The sequence below is a fragment of the Dermacentor silvarum genome, chromosome 7 (assembly GCF_013339745.2).
Source record: "Dermacentor silvarum isolate Dsil-2018 chromosome 7, BIME_Dsil_1.4, whole genome shotgun sequence".
Lineage (NCBI taxonomy): Eukaryota > Metazoa > Arthropoda > Arachnida > Ixodida > Ixodidae > Dermacentor > Dermacentor silvarum.
The window spans coordinates 24,822,297-24,838,858 of record NC_051160.1 but is presented as its reverse complement, the minus strand read 5'-3'; the positions used below and the strand labels follow the sequence as shown (position 1 = coordinate 24,838,858).

The following is a 16,562-nucleotide window of genomic DNA, read 5'->3' as shown; positions in this document are numbered from 1 at the left end:
GCGGCTGATGCAAACAATAATTTGAACTACGGCGAGTAGCTTTTGGTAGAACCTGCGGCCTTGTGCGGGGCTTATCCAGGAAGTAGTGCACAGCGCCAAAAAAAATCCATAATTTTTCGGGTTTGTGTTATTCTGTCGCACATTTTAATATTTCAATCTGAAAAGATTTAACATAAAGGCATGCGCTCTCGGTGTTTTGTTTCATGGCATTCGTTTGTGGGCAGTCATTCTCAAATTTCCGAGGAATAACTTTGTCAAGAATGTAAGACAAGGTAGAGTAACTTTAGGGATCGAATGGTTTGGCAATATAACCGTATATACCCGCATGTCATATAACAAGGCGTGGGTATACACATTCCTAAATATTACGGAAATTTTCTCTCACAGAAAATTCCACCGACGTGTTTATAAATATCGCGTTACTAAGCAGATGCTACATTTCTGGTGTTCTCTTCGCATTAAAACATAGTGATGCAGTGAAAATTGCTACCATGAGAAAACACGGATTTGATAAATCGGCGCGTCTGCATAGCCACGTTTACTACCACTACAGTTGTGCTGGTTAACAGCCTTGTTCACTGTGAAATATTTATCATTGCAATAAATATGCGCCTTCAGTGAAGAAGTAGTCTCTAAGGCAATTATACACTTAATCTTCATTGTAAGCGGACTGTCATGTCAGGCTGTCTGCAAGGCAATTATTACCTTTATAAAGAGTAAAACATTGGTGGATTTCTGGCCTGGATTCTAATTTGTGAAAACGAAAAGAGAAATCTGAATACCGAACCTTGCGGCACAGCTCTGAGCAGATTCAATAGCTGCAGATATTGTGACGGAGGGAAGAAGCAAGACGGGGAAAATATATTTACAATATTACAGGCTTGACAATGATTGACACAACCAGTGCAGTCACTGAAGCGTCGTCTTCTTCAGCCCCCCAGCTCGTGTTCCTCTTCCTCGTCATGTAGCAATATTGTGCAGAGCAGTGTAACATAGTCCGCCGGCGTGGGGAGCGCCATCCCGGTGCTTCTAGGTAGCAAGAGGACTGGTAGGGTTTCAGGCGGCTGACATGAACGATGTCACGGGAAGTTTGGAGGGAGCGAGTAGTAGGTGTGAACGGAGAGATCTCGTAGGTCACGTCGGTCACCTGGCAAAGGACCCGGTAAGGGCCGGAGTAGCGAGACATTACTTTTTCAGAGAGCTTACGTCATTATTTCTTACTAACATAATAACTCTATTTTCAGCCCGTGTATTTAAACTGTAAATGTTCAATTCACAAGTTGTAAAGCTATTTATGCACTTTTGTGCTCTATTTACATTGAAATAACTTTTCCGCACACCGGTGTAACAAAACCATGGGGTATTGCGCCCACGTGTGGTGCCATGAACGAAAATTGTAGTTTCCCATTTGCTTTGTTCCTGCGAGCTCTGTGGTTTCCTTGAGTTTTATTGTGTCCTTTGACTCCATCAATGTTGTGATAATAGAGCAAACTCCTTTCTTCAATATTCTTTCACGCAAAAACTAAATAGCTGCCATTTCATTTAGTACTATATGGGGTATTTACAGGGCCATAATCAATTCGAGAGCATTCCTATATCCATAACATGCGGCTATTCGCTGAATATTGTTACCTTCTTCAACCACGCTAATTAGTCTAAAATATTATAAAACTACATAAAACTTCAGAATATTTATAAATTTTAAATTGTACAAATTAAAAATTTATATTTCATTGCATAAAATTTTGTAAAATAGAAAATTGTCATTCACATGAACACAAATCTACAAAGGGATCATTTGTATAGCGCGAAAGAAAGCTTTGTAAAATGAAGGTGCACAGGTTTCCGCCATACCTTTGTGATACAGGCGCTGGATGACAGCATTCTCTTTCAATACACTTCAATTTCGCAGTTATCGGAGGGTCGCATTGAGGTCTTGATGGCTTGACCTAGCATTTATATTTATTTAAAAAAAGACAGTGTGGTCGTAAAAACATCTTTATTTACAGAGATGACTTCGAGGCGCATGAAGTGGTGGGCGAAGTATCGCGCGCCTCATATCAGGGTGTCTAAACTGACTTCCTGCATTTAGAAGAGCGCGTGATATCATGGACCATTAAGTCATTCTCGCAGACTATTTTCATCTCGAGTGTTGATCCCTGCTGCGGCAGCGTGGCAATGCCGAGTCAAGCTGAAATAAGGTAAAAAATAGTTTTGGAAGGTAATAACAGTCACAGGAAAAAATATGCGTTCAAATTTGGCATGACCAATTGAATATACACGAAAGATAAAATATACAGAGGCAGCGCCGAGCGCTGGATATTGCTCCACGAAATTCATTAGCAAGCACTTGATTTCTTATACGCGGCTGTGAGTAACCGACGCCAACAGAAGTGCACCCAACATATAGCCTGCTTTATTTTGTCTGATTAGACTATAATTCCTAAATGTGCGCAAAAGCAACTACATGGATATGCGATACAAAATGGTATAAAAACTAAATGTATTTATTATGAAATATCACCGATGTCTGCACTGACGAAAACTTCAGCACTGCTTCTATTGCGGTGGCGGCGGCAGCGATTGGGGCGGCTGAGTACGGCTCTATCTTGAAAGTGGGCTACGACCGGGACATAGCGACGGACAGTTGCGCCGATGGTTCAGAGCTTCGTGGGCGCTGCTTGATTCGCGTTGAAGCGAGCGGCAGCACGAAGGTCAATTCACTCGCTGCTCAAGCGACGCTTGTTCACGCCAGCGTTTTCACAGCGAGTGTCCACGGTCATGTTTGCCTGCGCGCACATGATACCGTGCTTGCTAATTTAACCCAATTAACTAACACAATGTTGAGTAACCCAATTTTTCAAGTTTATACGGCTGATGAAACTACTGTTCTTACTTCGTATAGTTGTCTAATAATTTGCCATCCCAATCGATTCTTGGCCTTTCGGGCGAAACAACCACTTTTTTTATACGTTAGCATCAGTCTTCGCCGTAAATAATGGCAAAAGCCGCGCCGCTTTTGACGTTTTGGTTATTGTTCGTTACTTGTTGAAGTCGTATCTATGTTGTTGAAACTTTCCACGCCAAGTTTCATGTCATACATGTCATAACCTGCTGCTACATTTAAATGTTCTCGGCTTCTACAAATTTTACTCCCACTGTTGTAAGTGTAAGACCCCGTGGTAGGTTGGGACTCAGAACCTCATTACTAAGGGGATGATGAATTTATTTAGCACATGTTAATATTATTTAGGGTAACTTTTGTCGGTCACTACACCATAAAATGAGCGTAGGTGCAGAGCGTTTCGTTTGTTTTGTGCCTGTAGCTGGACGTGTCACAATGCAAGGACAAATCAGAAGAGAGTGCACCCCTCAAAGTTAGCTGGGGTTCTGTAATAACATTCCAAGACTGACTAGTTCTTCTTTGCCACTTCACACTGGACCAGTTATTTATCTTTGTAGCTCACTACACTCTCCCGGACTTTGTTTTATCCCTCTACTGGACATAACGAATGACGTTACTTACGGCTGCTATTTCCATCGCACCATCTTCCGTTCTCTACCCGGTGGTCTTGAGTATTCCGTCTTTGGTAGGCGGTTTGATCACATTAAATGGACCCACATATCTTGTGCTAGGGCCGCCATTGATTTTCTGCACTATAATGAAATCGCCTAATAGAGTAGCAGACATATTGGTGCTCTGGCGCTAGTCGAGTGCTCGCTTGAGCACTCCGCGGTGGTTTGTTTGATTTTCTTCAATTTTAAAGCGATAGCTTTAAGGCCCGGTTACACAGTGAGCACGGTGCGAATGGCTTTGACCATGAGTGAAACTCGCTAGCAATCCCAGCGTGGTGGGTGCCGCGTTTATACCAATCACAGAGCGGCGTGCGCCCCTTGCTTTCTACCAATCATAGCGCTTCATTCGCGGCAATGGCGGTGGCGCCGCCCGGGCGGGGAAACGAAAAAAAAAAAAAAACAGAACGCTTGCCTTCGTGCATAGCGTTCGCCGCCAGTGTTTCTCTGTAAACATTACGGCTAGATAAGCTGCAGTTGCTGGGAAGCATGAGAAGCAGTCAGGGATCTTTGAATGCTATCACGTTCCACCCAAGTTTTGTTCGTGTCCTACAGGTGAACCTCTCTGTGAGACATAGTATGGTGGCTGCAGGCATGTACGATGACTCAAGAAAGGCAGCGTATGATGAAATGCACCATAATGCCCTTGTATGACCTTTAAGCGATCACAATTGCACTTGCTTATGAAGGTTTTTAGGTAGGTCATGAATAGTCAGTGGTAAGACTGCAGATTCCGGAAGTCATACGCTTGCGGCCTCTTCTCGCAGAAGTATTTTGTGGACTCTCCTGAATGATATTTGAACAAAGATAGCGTGGTGCCATCTTTCAAGAGGGTTTTCGTAAGCTTCCAGAAAGCTCCCCTTCCACTTATGCCAAGTACGTGTCAGTCGTGTTTCCAGCGTAATGAAGCTCGTATCACTTTTTCGCCAGTCCGGTCAGAAACAGACGATTGTTCCTGGTGCGCTCGCTGGGCTCGTGCCATGAGTTGTTTTCGCATGCTTGCTCGTAGAACTGGATCCAAGTCTCTGGACTTGAGCTTTCTAATCAAAATGATCGGACTTTTTCATCTCCTTGTTGGGTCTTTGCTGAGCTTGGATGACAGAGTGATAACAATTTCCATGAGTTTTTGCTGTCGCTCAGCATTTCTAGAAATCATGAATCCTTGGAAGATTCGTCATTGTTATGTGAAGCCCTTGCCCACACCTGCTGTAAAAGTAGTGGCGTCTTGAAGTGTTTTCGAAACTAGGAGTGTTTCAGTCTCACTTTAACCGATGCTTGAACGTAAACAGCCTTCAGTGTCTACCCAACTCTCCGAGCGACGAATTCGTCAAGTTGAAGTGTCGTTATGATTTGAGGTGAATGATACATGATGGCGTCACCCACCTCACACGTTCAAAAATACCGAAAGCCATAGACAGAGGGAAACGACACGGTCGACTAGCGAAGAAAAGTTGCACGGACAGCGCTGTCGACGGAAAAGAGCCTAATGAAATCGCAATATGGTTCAAAAGGATGGTACGCTGGACACGCTGGTAATCTGTACTGAAAACTATTGCCAGGGCCAAACGAGGCAGACAAGATACGTGGACAAGCGCTGTAACTTTTCTGTGCCGTTTGTGTCGTTTCGTGCGTTCAATAATACCGTCCTTGGAAATAACGGGTGATTGTGCGAACTGCAGTATATAGCCAGCGTTATCTACATAGTTGTCGTCTGTATCCTGTGGACTCCGCCAATATAACATTACAACACTGACCTCACCAGGAAGGTATTTTGCAAGTGTCCACCTAAGGAACATGTCCATTTCGCCTACTGCTGCTACATGTCCATTTCGGCTGGGGTGAGTTCGCGTGAGAAGGAGACAGGCACCCCTGTCAATGAGCAATTCAGCAGCAGACGAAATGGACACGTCCACTAGGTGGACACGTACAGAACACCTCACAGAACATGAGCACTATCTTGTTTATTCTTCTGCGTTCGGCCTTTCCCCATTCGCACTAGACCTATTTTTTTTCTTTTTCGCCTCACTACATGTGTCATAATTTCACTCGGGCTTCGAATCATGTCGCCAACATCTCTATTTCTACCAGATGTGTGCTACAAGGATACGAGAAAATACATACTTGACTCTTTGTCCGGTGTAGTAGTTTCTCCTGCTGCACCTTACGAATCCTTCGAGTCTTTGGACTCCTTATCCTTTCCTGCGGACCAATGAGCATATGATAATTAGATTCTTCATTGAATTAGAAAACAAATATTTGATGAAATTTTGCGCTGACGGACATGTAGTATTGGGGATGGTGCTATTGCTTCCACAGAGCAAACCATGGTGTTGCACAATAAGCGAAGAACGATGTATAATTTCAAGTGACAACTGCGCGAATATACATACCTGACTTTTTCTCAGACGTAGTGGGTTTTTTTCCAGCGTCCTTGGAATCTGTCGCGTTCTCGGAATCCTTTTTATCCTCTCCTGTGGACCAATGAGCGTATGATAAGTAGCTTCCTTACTGAATTCTAAAAGAAACAAAGTCATGGTACTGCGCGCTGATCGACAGGCATTAGTGAAAGTGGATAGTCCTATTCACTGCACTGATTAGATCATGACTTTGTACAGTAAGCGAAGAACAACGTATACTTTCAAGTGAAGACTGCGGCTAACATATCAAAACCAACGTTTATTAACTATGGCCAAACCTATGCGGAACATAAATCGACTAGCCTGCTTCTTCACTGCTGATTCCAAGGAACATTTTTTATTTCATATCATTCTGAAGAATCAAATATTACGGCCCAATGCAGCCTTCTCAAAGTGCCAGTTCCACTTTCCTTTTCAATTTGGTGCTCGTTTATGACTTACTGCTTCAAGAATCAGTACCACCAAGTGCCTTCATTACGCATCATTCGAGAAATATCGCAAACTTTGAACGACATTTCTATTGACATTTTTATTATCCCTTTGCGGCTAATCGTTCTTCTTAGAAGAAAATTAGGCTGTGACAAAAAACTCGCAGTTTCGTCCGAAAGGCGAAGCACGAATTGAAATATCAAACTAGTAGCTAAAAGAAGTAAGGATATCAGTCTTGTCAGCCGTATAAACTTGCACACATTCGCTTACTATAGCTAAATTAACAGGCACGTTGTCCCTCGCGCACAGGTCAACATGAGCACTCTCGCTCGATGACCGCGGAAACTCGCTGTCAAAACCGTGGAGTGAGAAGGCGTGGCAGCAGCAGCAGCAAGCGAATTGACCTTCGTCCACTCTCTCGCTTCAACGCGAACTAAACGTCGAAAGCACAGCGCATTAAAAGCTGCCGGCACTCGGCAAGCTTTCTCCACATCGCAGATCGCTCCGAAGATGAGGCCCGCGCAGGCGTTCACTTTGTGCACATCGCAGATCGCTTTCCAGATATGGCGACCGCGCGGCTGCGCCGTATACAGCAGCAGCCGCCCTCGCCTCCCTTCCGCACTCGCGCGCGCGAGATTGAGCCGCGATCGCCGGCTGACCCTCGCAAGCTTTCACTCGCACATACAGCGTATGGCGCGCGGCCACGACGTTATCGTGTTTGGACTTTTTACGGAACATCACGGTGACGGCGACGGCAGAAACGCGCGTAAAGTGTGCATATAATTGATATCGCAATAAAATTCTTTATTATTAAGGATACCAGTGGAGTTTAGCCGGCTGCGGTGGTCGACCTGCAACTGTGACGTAGTAGTTTGTTCGCACCGAACGACACACCTATTTATTGCGACCAGCTTGCTGATTCCGGCGCACACAGCTGCATTCAAGTGAATTCCAAACCACAACGTGATTTCTGTCACAGGACATACTTCTCAACGTGGTGAGTGGCTTCCTTTCCGCTGTCCAGCACTGCCTATTTCAGCAATCAACTGGAATAAACTGCGGAACCAGCGGAAAGTATATTTGTGGTTGCGTTCATGTTGAAGATGCGGCTATATTTAGTCTCAAGTAGTTACTCTGGCTAAAAAAATTTGCCCTGTATCTTCCAGCTTTATTAACTTCACATCACCTACTACGGATTGTACGAAAACGCATCTTTCTATTAACCAAAGATAATTACTTTAATTGGAAGGAAAATTCCTCATCAGCTTGGTAAACACGAGCCCTCAGTGACCTTATTGAAACATTGATTATTGTATTTTGCTAGTTTGTCTTCTCCACACTATGGCTTTGCTTCTTCCGACATACATTGCCCACCTCTTCGGTATGGCCAATCTTTGCAAGGATGAAGTTGAATGCTCCTAAAAGATACTAAAGTAAAATTTCCCATCGTTTTCTAACTTCCTAACTTCATTGAATTTGTTGTGGCGTGTACTTATCCAGCGGGTTCACCATTTCATTAAGCAAGCACTTCATGGCCGTCACAATTCTGGAATAAATTTTGCTCTGTTCATTACGTCTCCTTCATTTCAACCATTTTAACTTCTTTTCGAAAAATAATGCAAACTATTTCTGCTTTTATTGTAAGAGTAACTTCATTTGTTTGGGCAACTTGTGACAGACAGATGCCTTGGACATTTGTTTTTTCAATAATTTTTGAAAAAATCTACCCGTGTTTTCATCATGAAAATGTCACAAAAAGTATTGCATTCCTTAGCCTGCAATAAACTTTTTTTGGAAATCCCTCGTTTTCGATAAGGTGATGCAGAAGTTGCACCACATCATTCACGGTTTTTGCAGAAACCTAACAGAAAGATGAGTACTGACGCCATGTCAAGTTAATGCCAGTAGCTGGGGGATGGTTTGCTGCTTAGCTCCAGGAAATCGTTCTATAGCCTAACCACGCAAGACTTAGCATGACGTCTCAGCAAGTCTCGTATTGACCGCCCAAGTAAGCGCATGAGTCCACCGTCATAACCCGTCGCGCGATTTCAGGAGTCCTCCGCCTCCATAAAATAATACTCCTATTTATCGCCCCCATAAGCAAGCAGTGTGGCAGGTATAAAAAGTTGAACACAACCGCTGAATTTTGGGAAGCACTAAATGTCGCAATGTGGAAATAGCAGTGAGTTCAGTACTCTATCGACAATTCTCTATCAACAGAGAAAGAATAGGGGAAGGGAAAGGAAACTGCCATTGAGGAGGGTACAAAATGATGTGGGATCATAATGTGATCTAATTTCGCATACTTGGGAGCATTGGGATATATTATATGCAGAGAAGGAAACTCTAACACTACAATTCTGACAGAAAAATATATTCAAAGATTGTTACAATATTTCGTATATGTGCACCGACTGACTTTATAAGGCACGGTTTCATGTCGAAGTTAGAGGAAACATTTCATCCCCGACATTGCGTTTCACTTGCCAACCTGTCACTTTTGAAATCCTCATTTTGAACCGCCTGTCCTATTCCATCTGAATGCGATATCGTACTTAAAAAATGTCATGGCAAACGCAGCGAAGAACATACATAACTTGTGCACTAGTTAGTGCGCATGTTTAAATGTGTGTTATTTGTTATGCGGAGAGGTTACCGAGTCAGGGCTCCGTCATGAATGGCTTAAAAATAGTCGAGATGGAATTCTGAAGACGCTTTTGGGGACAGCACTCATATTTTTCTAACCTCGTCAAACACATCCACCGACACTTACATATCAACTCTTTAGCGCAGCCTTTGTGTGTTCTGATAGTAATTGGGATTAGAATATGAAATGGTACTCACCATCACCTCCCGAAGCACCTCCATCTGTTCCTTCGCTTTCACCCTTATCCTCAGCACCACCACCTGCGCCTGCGGCAGCTAAAATTTATTGTTATAAGTATGTAAGCATACGTGAACGTCACGCTTATCAAAGATGCTGTAGGTTGCTGTGAGTGGATTTTGTGTTGAGCTTCTGTATTTAACACGGGCGCCTGTACAATTAGGTGGCCCGGCGAGAGCAGCGTTTCCCAAAGATTATTTCTTATCATGGTCTCAGCATAAAAACTCTGAACTTTGTGGTAAGAACTGGACAAATTTTACTTTGGTAACCACCCGGCAGACATTTAAACTTTAACTGGGAAGCCAGATCGCAAAGTCCATGCAGGATGCTGAACTCCTTTCGGCCATCGGCAAAATAGGCAGATTATTAGGTGAAATAACCTCGCGTTCAGCTATTTGATGCCGAGAGATGCGAACGTGAGGGCCAATGAAATCAGTTCATGATCTTGGAGAGGTCATTCACATTCAAAAGGACATTCATGTGTTGTTCAACGATCTGGAAACATTTTGAATTGAGCAAGAGAGGAATCTGAAGCACTTTTGAGAGAGCCGACGGACAGCAAGTGACAGAGTTGATATTGCCATACCTCTGTGAATTGCACCTTCTTTGAGATAATGAAAGTGAGCAAACGCATCGATAAAGAAAAACTGCCTTTATTCACCCGATATCCTGATGCACCGTACTCTCCAACACCACTACCTTTTAGTTCAGCGCACACTTCTGCTCTGTCAAGAAAGGTACAAATGGGCAATTGTGCCCACGGAAATTGAGCGCAACAAGGCTTTATAAAGAATTGCTATGCGAATGAAGCCAGCGGGTTTCACCTAACTGCAGTGAATATATCATCATCGTCATCGTCAGCCTATTTCTATGTCCACTGCAGGACGAAGGCCTCTCCCGGCGATCTCCAATTACCCCTGTCTTGCGCAAGCTGATTCTAACTTGCGCCTGCAAATTTGCTAACTTTATCGCCCCACCTAGTTTTCTACCGTCCTCGACTGCACTTCCCTTCTCTTGGTACCCACTCTGTAACTCTAATGGCCCACCGGTTATCCATCCTACGCACTACGTAGCCTGCCCACCTTCATTTATTTACAGCTAAGCTGTACATGGCTAGGTTCTGGCTAGGTTCTGTTTAAATGGGTGCGTTCGCAACCATTTAACGTAACCACCCAATGAAAAAATATAAATAAACAAAACAAACAGCGGCGGTGGTCTTCTATCTTAACATAGTGGAAGGGGCCTGAATTTTTTATCCTAATGTCAATTAGAATATCGGCTATCCCCGTTTTCTCTCTGATCAACACTGCTCTAACCCTGTCTCTTAAGTTAGGACTAATATTTTTCGTACCATCGCTATATGTGCGGTCCTTACCTTGTTCTCGAGCTTCTGTGTTAACATCCAAGTTTCTCCACCATATGTTAGCACCGGCAGAATGCAATGATTGTACACTTTTTTTTCAAGTAGGTATATAAGTACCTCTAATAATGGAAAATAAAGCGTGACTACATAGCATGGTATGTTCGACAGTAATGCGCTTTTAAGAAACACTTTCAAAGTTTATCACCTTTTACAAAGTATTTTTTTGCAACGAAAGTGGTAGACGCACTTACCCGAAGCAGTAATTCGTTTTGCTGCCACAGCCTCTTTCGTTATGTCCACCAACGCTTTACCAACTAGAAAAAAGTGAAAATTCGGTGCACGTACTCGTGTTTGAAAACATTTAATGCAAATGTTCTGTACACTCATGTGATAGCAGTGGTGATTGTGTTTACCCTCCCAACACAACAAAAGGACTATGACTATAGTGGATGGCAGAAGCTTAAATTGAACCACCTTGGGCTATTCACGGACATCCAAAGGCCTGTGCATGCGATTCTGCAATTTGTTGATACGAGTACACCCGCCGCTCTCAGCAGTCTAACCTGCGCTCAACGGCACTTATCACTTTCTCGCGTTCCTAGGATTGAATTTGAATACTACAAGGATTTTGGAGGGCAGGTAACGTAGATTATCTTCGTTTCTTTCTTTTATTATGTCTGGTTTCTCATTCCCATGGTTTGAAAAGTGCTTGTGCCTCTTCGCGTGTTCCGTTTTGGCAGAGCTATATAAAAAGAGTCTTCAAGAATGCTCTAACAAGCGACGTTAAGTACTTGCTTAGCAGTAAAACACATACAATGAGAATCATGCTTGTTTAGAGTGGTGATGCGACCTGCTACGGACTGTGCCAGCGTCCGCAACATTTTCCTCACGGTAGATTTGCTAGGGTCCACGTGCGTTTGTCCTTTATTGCATGGATCTATCATGCGGCATGAACATGCGTGGTCTCAACGCGGGGTTTGCCTGTGTTCTTTTTATGCTAAAGGTGGCGGCCAAGTAGAGTGGTGGACCACTAGACAATAATGATTCAGACTATACGATATTCACGAAGTCAACGCAGCCGGTACAATAGGGGGACGATAGCACAATGTTTCCTGAAATAAATTCGTTTTTATTCTGCTTGTGAGGATGCATAAGGATGCATGTGGGCGCGGTCATATTACGTTTACGGACTTTAATGTGAGATATTATCTGCGAAGGCCTTTAAGATATAGTCGAATACACGGTGCTTCCCCAGTGACATTTCAGAAAATAGTAGTAGTAATAGTAGTAGAAAACTTTATTTGTTGTTTTGTAATGAAGTCCCAGAGGGTGGAGTCCTCAGTCCAGGGCCCCATTTGCTGCTGCTATCCGGCTGGCCTGGTCAATCAGGTATCGCTGGTCGTCCAAGACCTTCAAGCTGGAAAGAGCGGCTTCCCACACGGATAGGGAGGCGTTGGGTTTTCTAGGTAGGCCGGATGGTTTTGAGCATTCCCACATAGAACGGTAGAGGTTTGGGTGTCGAAATACGCTTTCTTTAAAAGACAGCTACGCACTATTCTACAACAATTTTTTAACATAATAACAGGAATTCAGTGCATCCTATATACAATAAAATAAAGCGCATCGATATTTTATGTGTTCTTTACGGATCTTTAGCGCCTTATCCGCGCAGCCCCAAGTCTCTTCATGGCGCTGCTGGCTCCTCCAGAGCAAATCAGCCTAGTGTAAAATTTGCTTGTCTCTTCCATTGCCAGTTTTCAATGCGTAAGCATTTCTATGCCTATCAACGATGAAATCTGTCCGTCCAACCGTCACGTAAGACGAATCGCTATAGAGAATGTACAGCGCAAAAAAATTCGAAAGGACGAAATTCACGCAGGAACGCCTGTGGGAGTTGACTAAGTACGCGTATGCATAAGCATTGTGCCACTGGCTCATCTGCACGCAGCCCGGTGTCATTATGAATGTTATGAAACTTGATCTGACCAGTATAAACGACAGCGCTGCGGCGACACCAACTGCTGTGGACGGCGGCGCAAAGTGAATTGATGAGGCAAGAAAACTATTGCAGGTGGCGGTGACAGGTGCGCTGATGATGTTCCGATCATTATAAGCCAGTGTCTTTCTTTAGCGCCTTATCCATCCGCGTCGAATCATTATCAACAAGTGACCAATCGTACTCCGGCAGCGGCTGCTGTATATGGGTATGGCGGGGCTGCCGCCGGTGACGAGATATGTCCCCACTACGGAAAAAACACCGCGAAACATGCCGCTAAGTGTCAGATGGCGCACCGTTCCGCTGCAAATAGACCATCATCTTTCGAGCAGCGTCCCCGCAGACAACACGCACTTGCCATTGCCTTGAATTGGTGTTGATTCAGGTCGCACACGCCTGCATATATACGTATATTCCCCTCCCTTGTGCATCAATGCACGGGTACTCTAAATCGGTTTTATAAATATTTCATGACTGGTTAACGCATCCCACACACGTGAATATCTCTAGACTAAGATTAACTTTATGCTTCAGTAACGTGCGTGACAACACTGCATGCCTCCATCAGGAGGGATCACCGCATCGACAGGTTTGTTAGAAATAGATCCATAACTTGCTTGTTCGCTTCCTGTCAATGCTGTATAATTGCGTTCTTGAGCCTTGTTCAATGACGAACTCATTACCTTACGCTCCGTCGCCTGAATAAATATTTTCTTTTCGTCACTGGTCCTGCAATGTGCTCATCGTGCGTGTATAATACACGTTTCAATGCCATATACTTGCAAACCTATTTGTGACTACTTTTAGTGTTTCTTTGCTACTGAGCAGCCACAAATTCAGCGGTAACCTACTTTTGTTCCGAAATAAAATAGTGCTCTTTTTTCTGCAAACTTCGTGAACTTTTTGTAACGAAGTCGACAGTTCGAAATTTTGGATAAATTATCATTTCTAATTATTCAGATGAAGTACCAAAAATCGAGTTCGTCGAAAGGGCTGTGGCAAATGCTGCAACGGTTCATGTCGTGTAGCAAGGCCGTGCTTTTTTTAATAAAATCTCGGCATGAGTTTGCTAAAGCATTCAGTAATTGCTTTCGGCGTTGGAACAATATAATGGTGCTGTGCACGCGAACAAGTTCTGAAGAGCATAATCAACCGATGAATTTTATGCATATTTTTTCGGCGTATTACATGGGGGCACGAAAGTTGGCCCACATCAGCGCTGTGTGTGTCCATTTTCTTGTTCCCGTCTATAATAAAGCTGAAAAATATCTCATACTGAAGAACCAACTAGCCCAACGATCAACCTTGGTGAATATTGCGTAGTTAAAAATACGAAAGTTCTCTAGGTATACTGCTCGTAAGTACATGTCCAATAAAATGAAACACGGAGGGCATAGATCAAGTTGTTCGACGCATAAAGTGCTACTCGTGGATTCCGAGAATTTGCTCAACCATTATTTAAATAAACTATGAACTTGCAGTGCTTAAATGACACGTACTGTGAAATAAAAAATTGTTGGCATCTAGCTGGACGAAATGTTGTGCACATAACCAGGCTGGTGTAAGAAATTGTTATATTTAGCATCGAGAAATCTACAAAAGGAGCACACATGCTTTGTCGAGCAGAAATGACTCAACACTTATAATCACGTAGACATTCAATGAAAGAAGGCGCAACCACAATCATATGCAGTACATGATATAAAAGCATTACGCAAGGCTAAAGTGCGAAAAGCGACAGAATTAATCCAAGCTGCGAAAACGCTTTATTGTTGAGCCATCATTACAGCCATTTGTTAGTGCACAAGAATTTGGTTTTGCAGCTGATCCACTCACCCGACTTGCTTACTTGGTTTACCATCATTACACCCATCATTCCACGCATCATTCCGCCTGAAAACAAAAAAAAAGATCTGTAGAACATGGTGGGCCGGCAATGATTTGTAAAGCAACAGTATATTGCACTCATTAAAATCAATCCTAAGTGCTACACTCGAATAATTTAGTGGTGTACCACACCCAACCAAGCTTTTATGTTTAAATAATGTTTTGTGTTTATGTTTCCTTACTCCGGTCATTGGTCACCTGTGCTAATTTTTTCCGCTGCAGATGTACATGTAGGCATACTAACTAAATTAACGAGCATGGTGTCATGCGCGCACAAGCAAACATGAACATACTATCTCACTCCATGAGCGTGGAAACTCGCTGTCAAAACGCTACAGTGAGGAAGCGCGACAGCGACCGCGAGCGAATTGATCTTTATGCGGACGCCCTTGTGCTTGCGTTGTAGTGCACGTTAAAGAACCCCACGTGGTCAAAATTAATCCGGAGCCCTCCACTACGGCGTGCCTCGTAATCAGAACTGGTTTTGGCACGTAAAACCCCAGAAAGAAGAAGATCTTCATGCTGCGTCTCGCATCAACGTAAACTAAGCCGCGAAAACACAGCGCACGGCGGGCTGTGTCCCCGTCAAAGATGGTTTTCATGATACAGCCGCCCGGGCGGACGCACGCAGCCACCCGGACCACGCGGAATAGAACGCTCCGCCCCCTCCCTACCCTCCCCCCGTAGCCTTGCGGAGCATTGCGACCCGGGCAGGAGTGCGCGGAGTAGAACGCCCTCTCCCCTTCCTGCCCTCGCCCTGGAGCGTTGTGCACGACGGAACCTGGCGCGCTTCCTTCCCGCTTTCCTCCCTTGCGTGCACGAGATCGAGCAGCTATCGCCGGCTTACCCTCGTACGCTTTCACTCGCACATACAGCATACGGCGCGCGGTGACGATTTTATCGCCCTCAGACTTCATACGGAAGATCACGGCGACAAAGAGGGTAGAAATGCGTCTGGAAGGCCCATATAATTGCTATCGCAATAAAATACTTGTTTTAATCCGCGTCTTAGTTTAAAACCCGTGCCCCTGTGCACCACTGTCCTCCAACGCACAGCCCGGACCTGTGGTCTCCGAAATGGCTAAATCAACATTTAACGTTGCATGCGACCTTCTCTTGCTCGTCCATGTGGGCATGTTTATTCTTCTCATCGAGGACACAACCTATATGTAACGCTGCTGCTTGATCGATGATCTGCGCACCCTACCGACAACTCGCCGAACTTGGTAGGCAACAAGCTCTTGCTTCTACCTGTAAATAAGATTGATCCTTTGAAGCCATTAGAGAAAGGAACAATTATGACAGAGAGTGCATTATCGTCGGAAAAAGTAGGCATCTGGGTCCGAATACACAAGGCTTCTCGTGCGTAAGTGCTGTTTTTCATTGGCTGATCGCCTTCGTTAATGATATATCCTACGTCTCTGTTGCTTGGCGAGAACGCTTTCAGCGTAATAACGTTTTTGTGAACGGCCCCTGTTCTTCAATCCTACGAACTCAGCACATTTGACCTGCTAAAATCTAACCGCAGCACTGCATATTCTTAGGATGCTGTTTCTCGCCAAACCAATATTGTTTTTCTCAAAAGCTGAAGTGCTTTCCACCAACGCTTCTTGCTGCGAAAATGACATGTGAGAAGGCAACAAGCTCTTAAGTTTGTCAATAGGGTGCGTTTAGACGAAACTCGCAACTTGGAAAGAAACGGTAGAATGTGACACTGCAGCTTAATCTACTGACATGTTGTCATATGAAGAGATGAGCACTCAACGGTCTCATCTATGTCACTGAAGATGAAACGAACGATAACCATGATGTGCCCGCAGCCTCAAGCGCTGATCGCTACAGCTGTACATGTAATTATAATCAGATTTAATGCAGAAGCGGGGCTGAGTATGATTGTTATAAACTGTCAGCGCTATGCTAAACATTTGTCACAAAATTAGAAAAAAAACTTTAACTCTACTCATCAGAACGAAGTATGCGTACCTGGCGTTGAATCAAAAGGAATTTTAAGCT

General features: G+C 44.0%; 1 protein-coding gene across 3 annotated transcripts in view; it reads right to left on the bottom strand.

Annotated features, from left to right (window-relative positions):
- Positions 1 to 2,002: 2,002 nt before the first annotated feature.
- LOC119459443 (uncharacterized) overlaps positions 2,003 to 16,562 on the bottom strand; it is a 307,019-nt gene continuing 292,459 nt past the window's right edge. For 2 of the 3 annotated variants that reach the window (XM_049670370.1, XM_037721221.2), the window contains 6 exons: positions 14,499 to 14,555; positions 10,918 to 10,980; positions 9,264 to 9,341; positions 5,964 to 6,044; positions 5,695 to 5,772; positions 2,003 to 2,191 (listed from right to left, as the gene is read on the bottom strand). In XM_049670370.1, coding sequence (XP_049526327.1) covers positions 5,735 to 5,772; positions 5,964 to 6,044; positions 9,264 to 9,341; positions 10,918 to 10,980; positions 14,499 to 14,555 — 317 coding nt within the window. In that variant the 3' untranslated portion in view covers positions 2,003 to 2,191; positions 5,695 to 5,734. The remainder of the gene's footprint in view (positions 2,192 to 5,694; positions 5,773 to 5,963; positions 6,045 to 9,263; positions 9,342 to 10,917; positions 10,981 to 14,498; positions 14,556 to 16,562) is intronic. The other variant, XM_049670372.1, reaches the window with a different exon arrangement.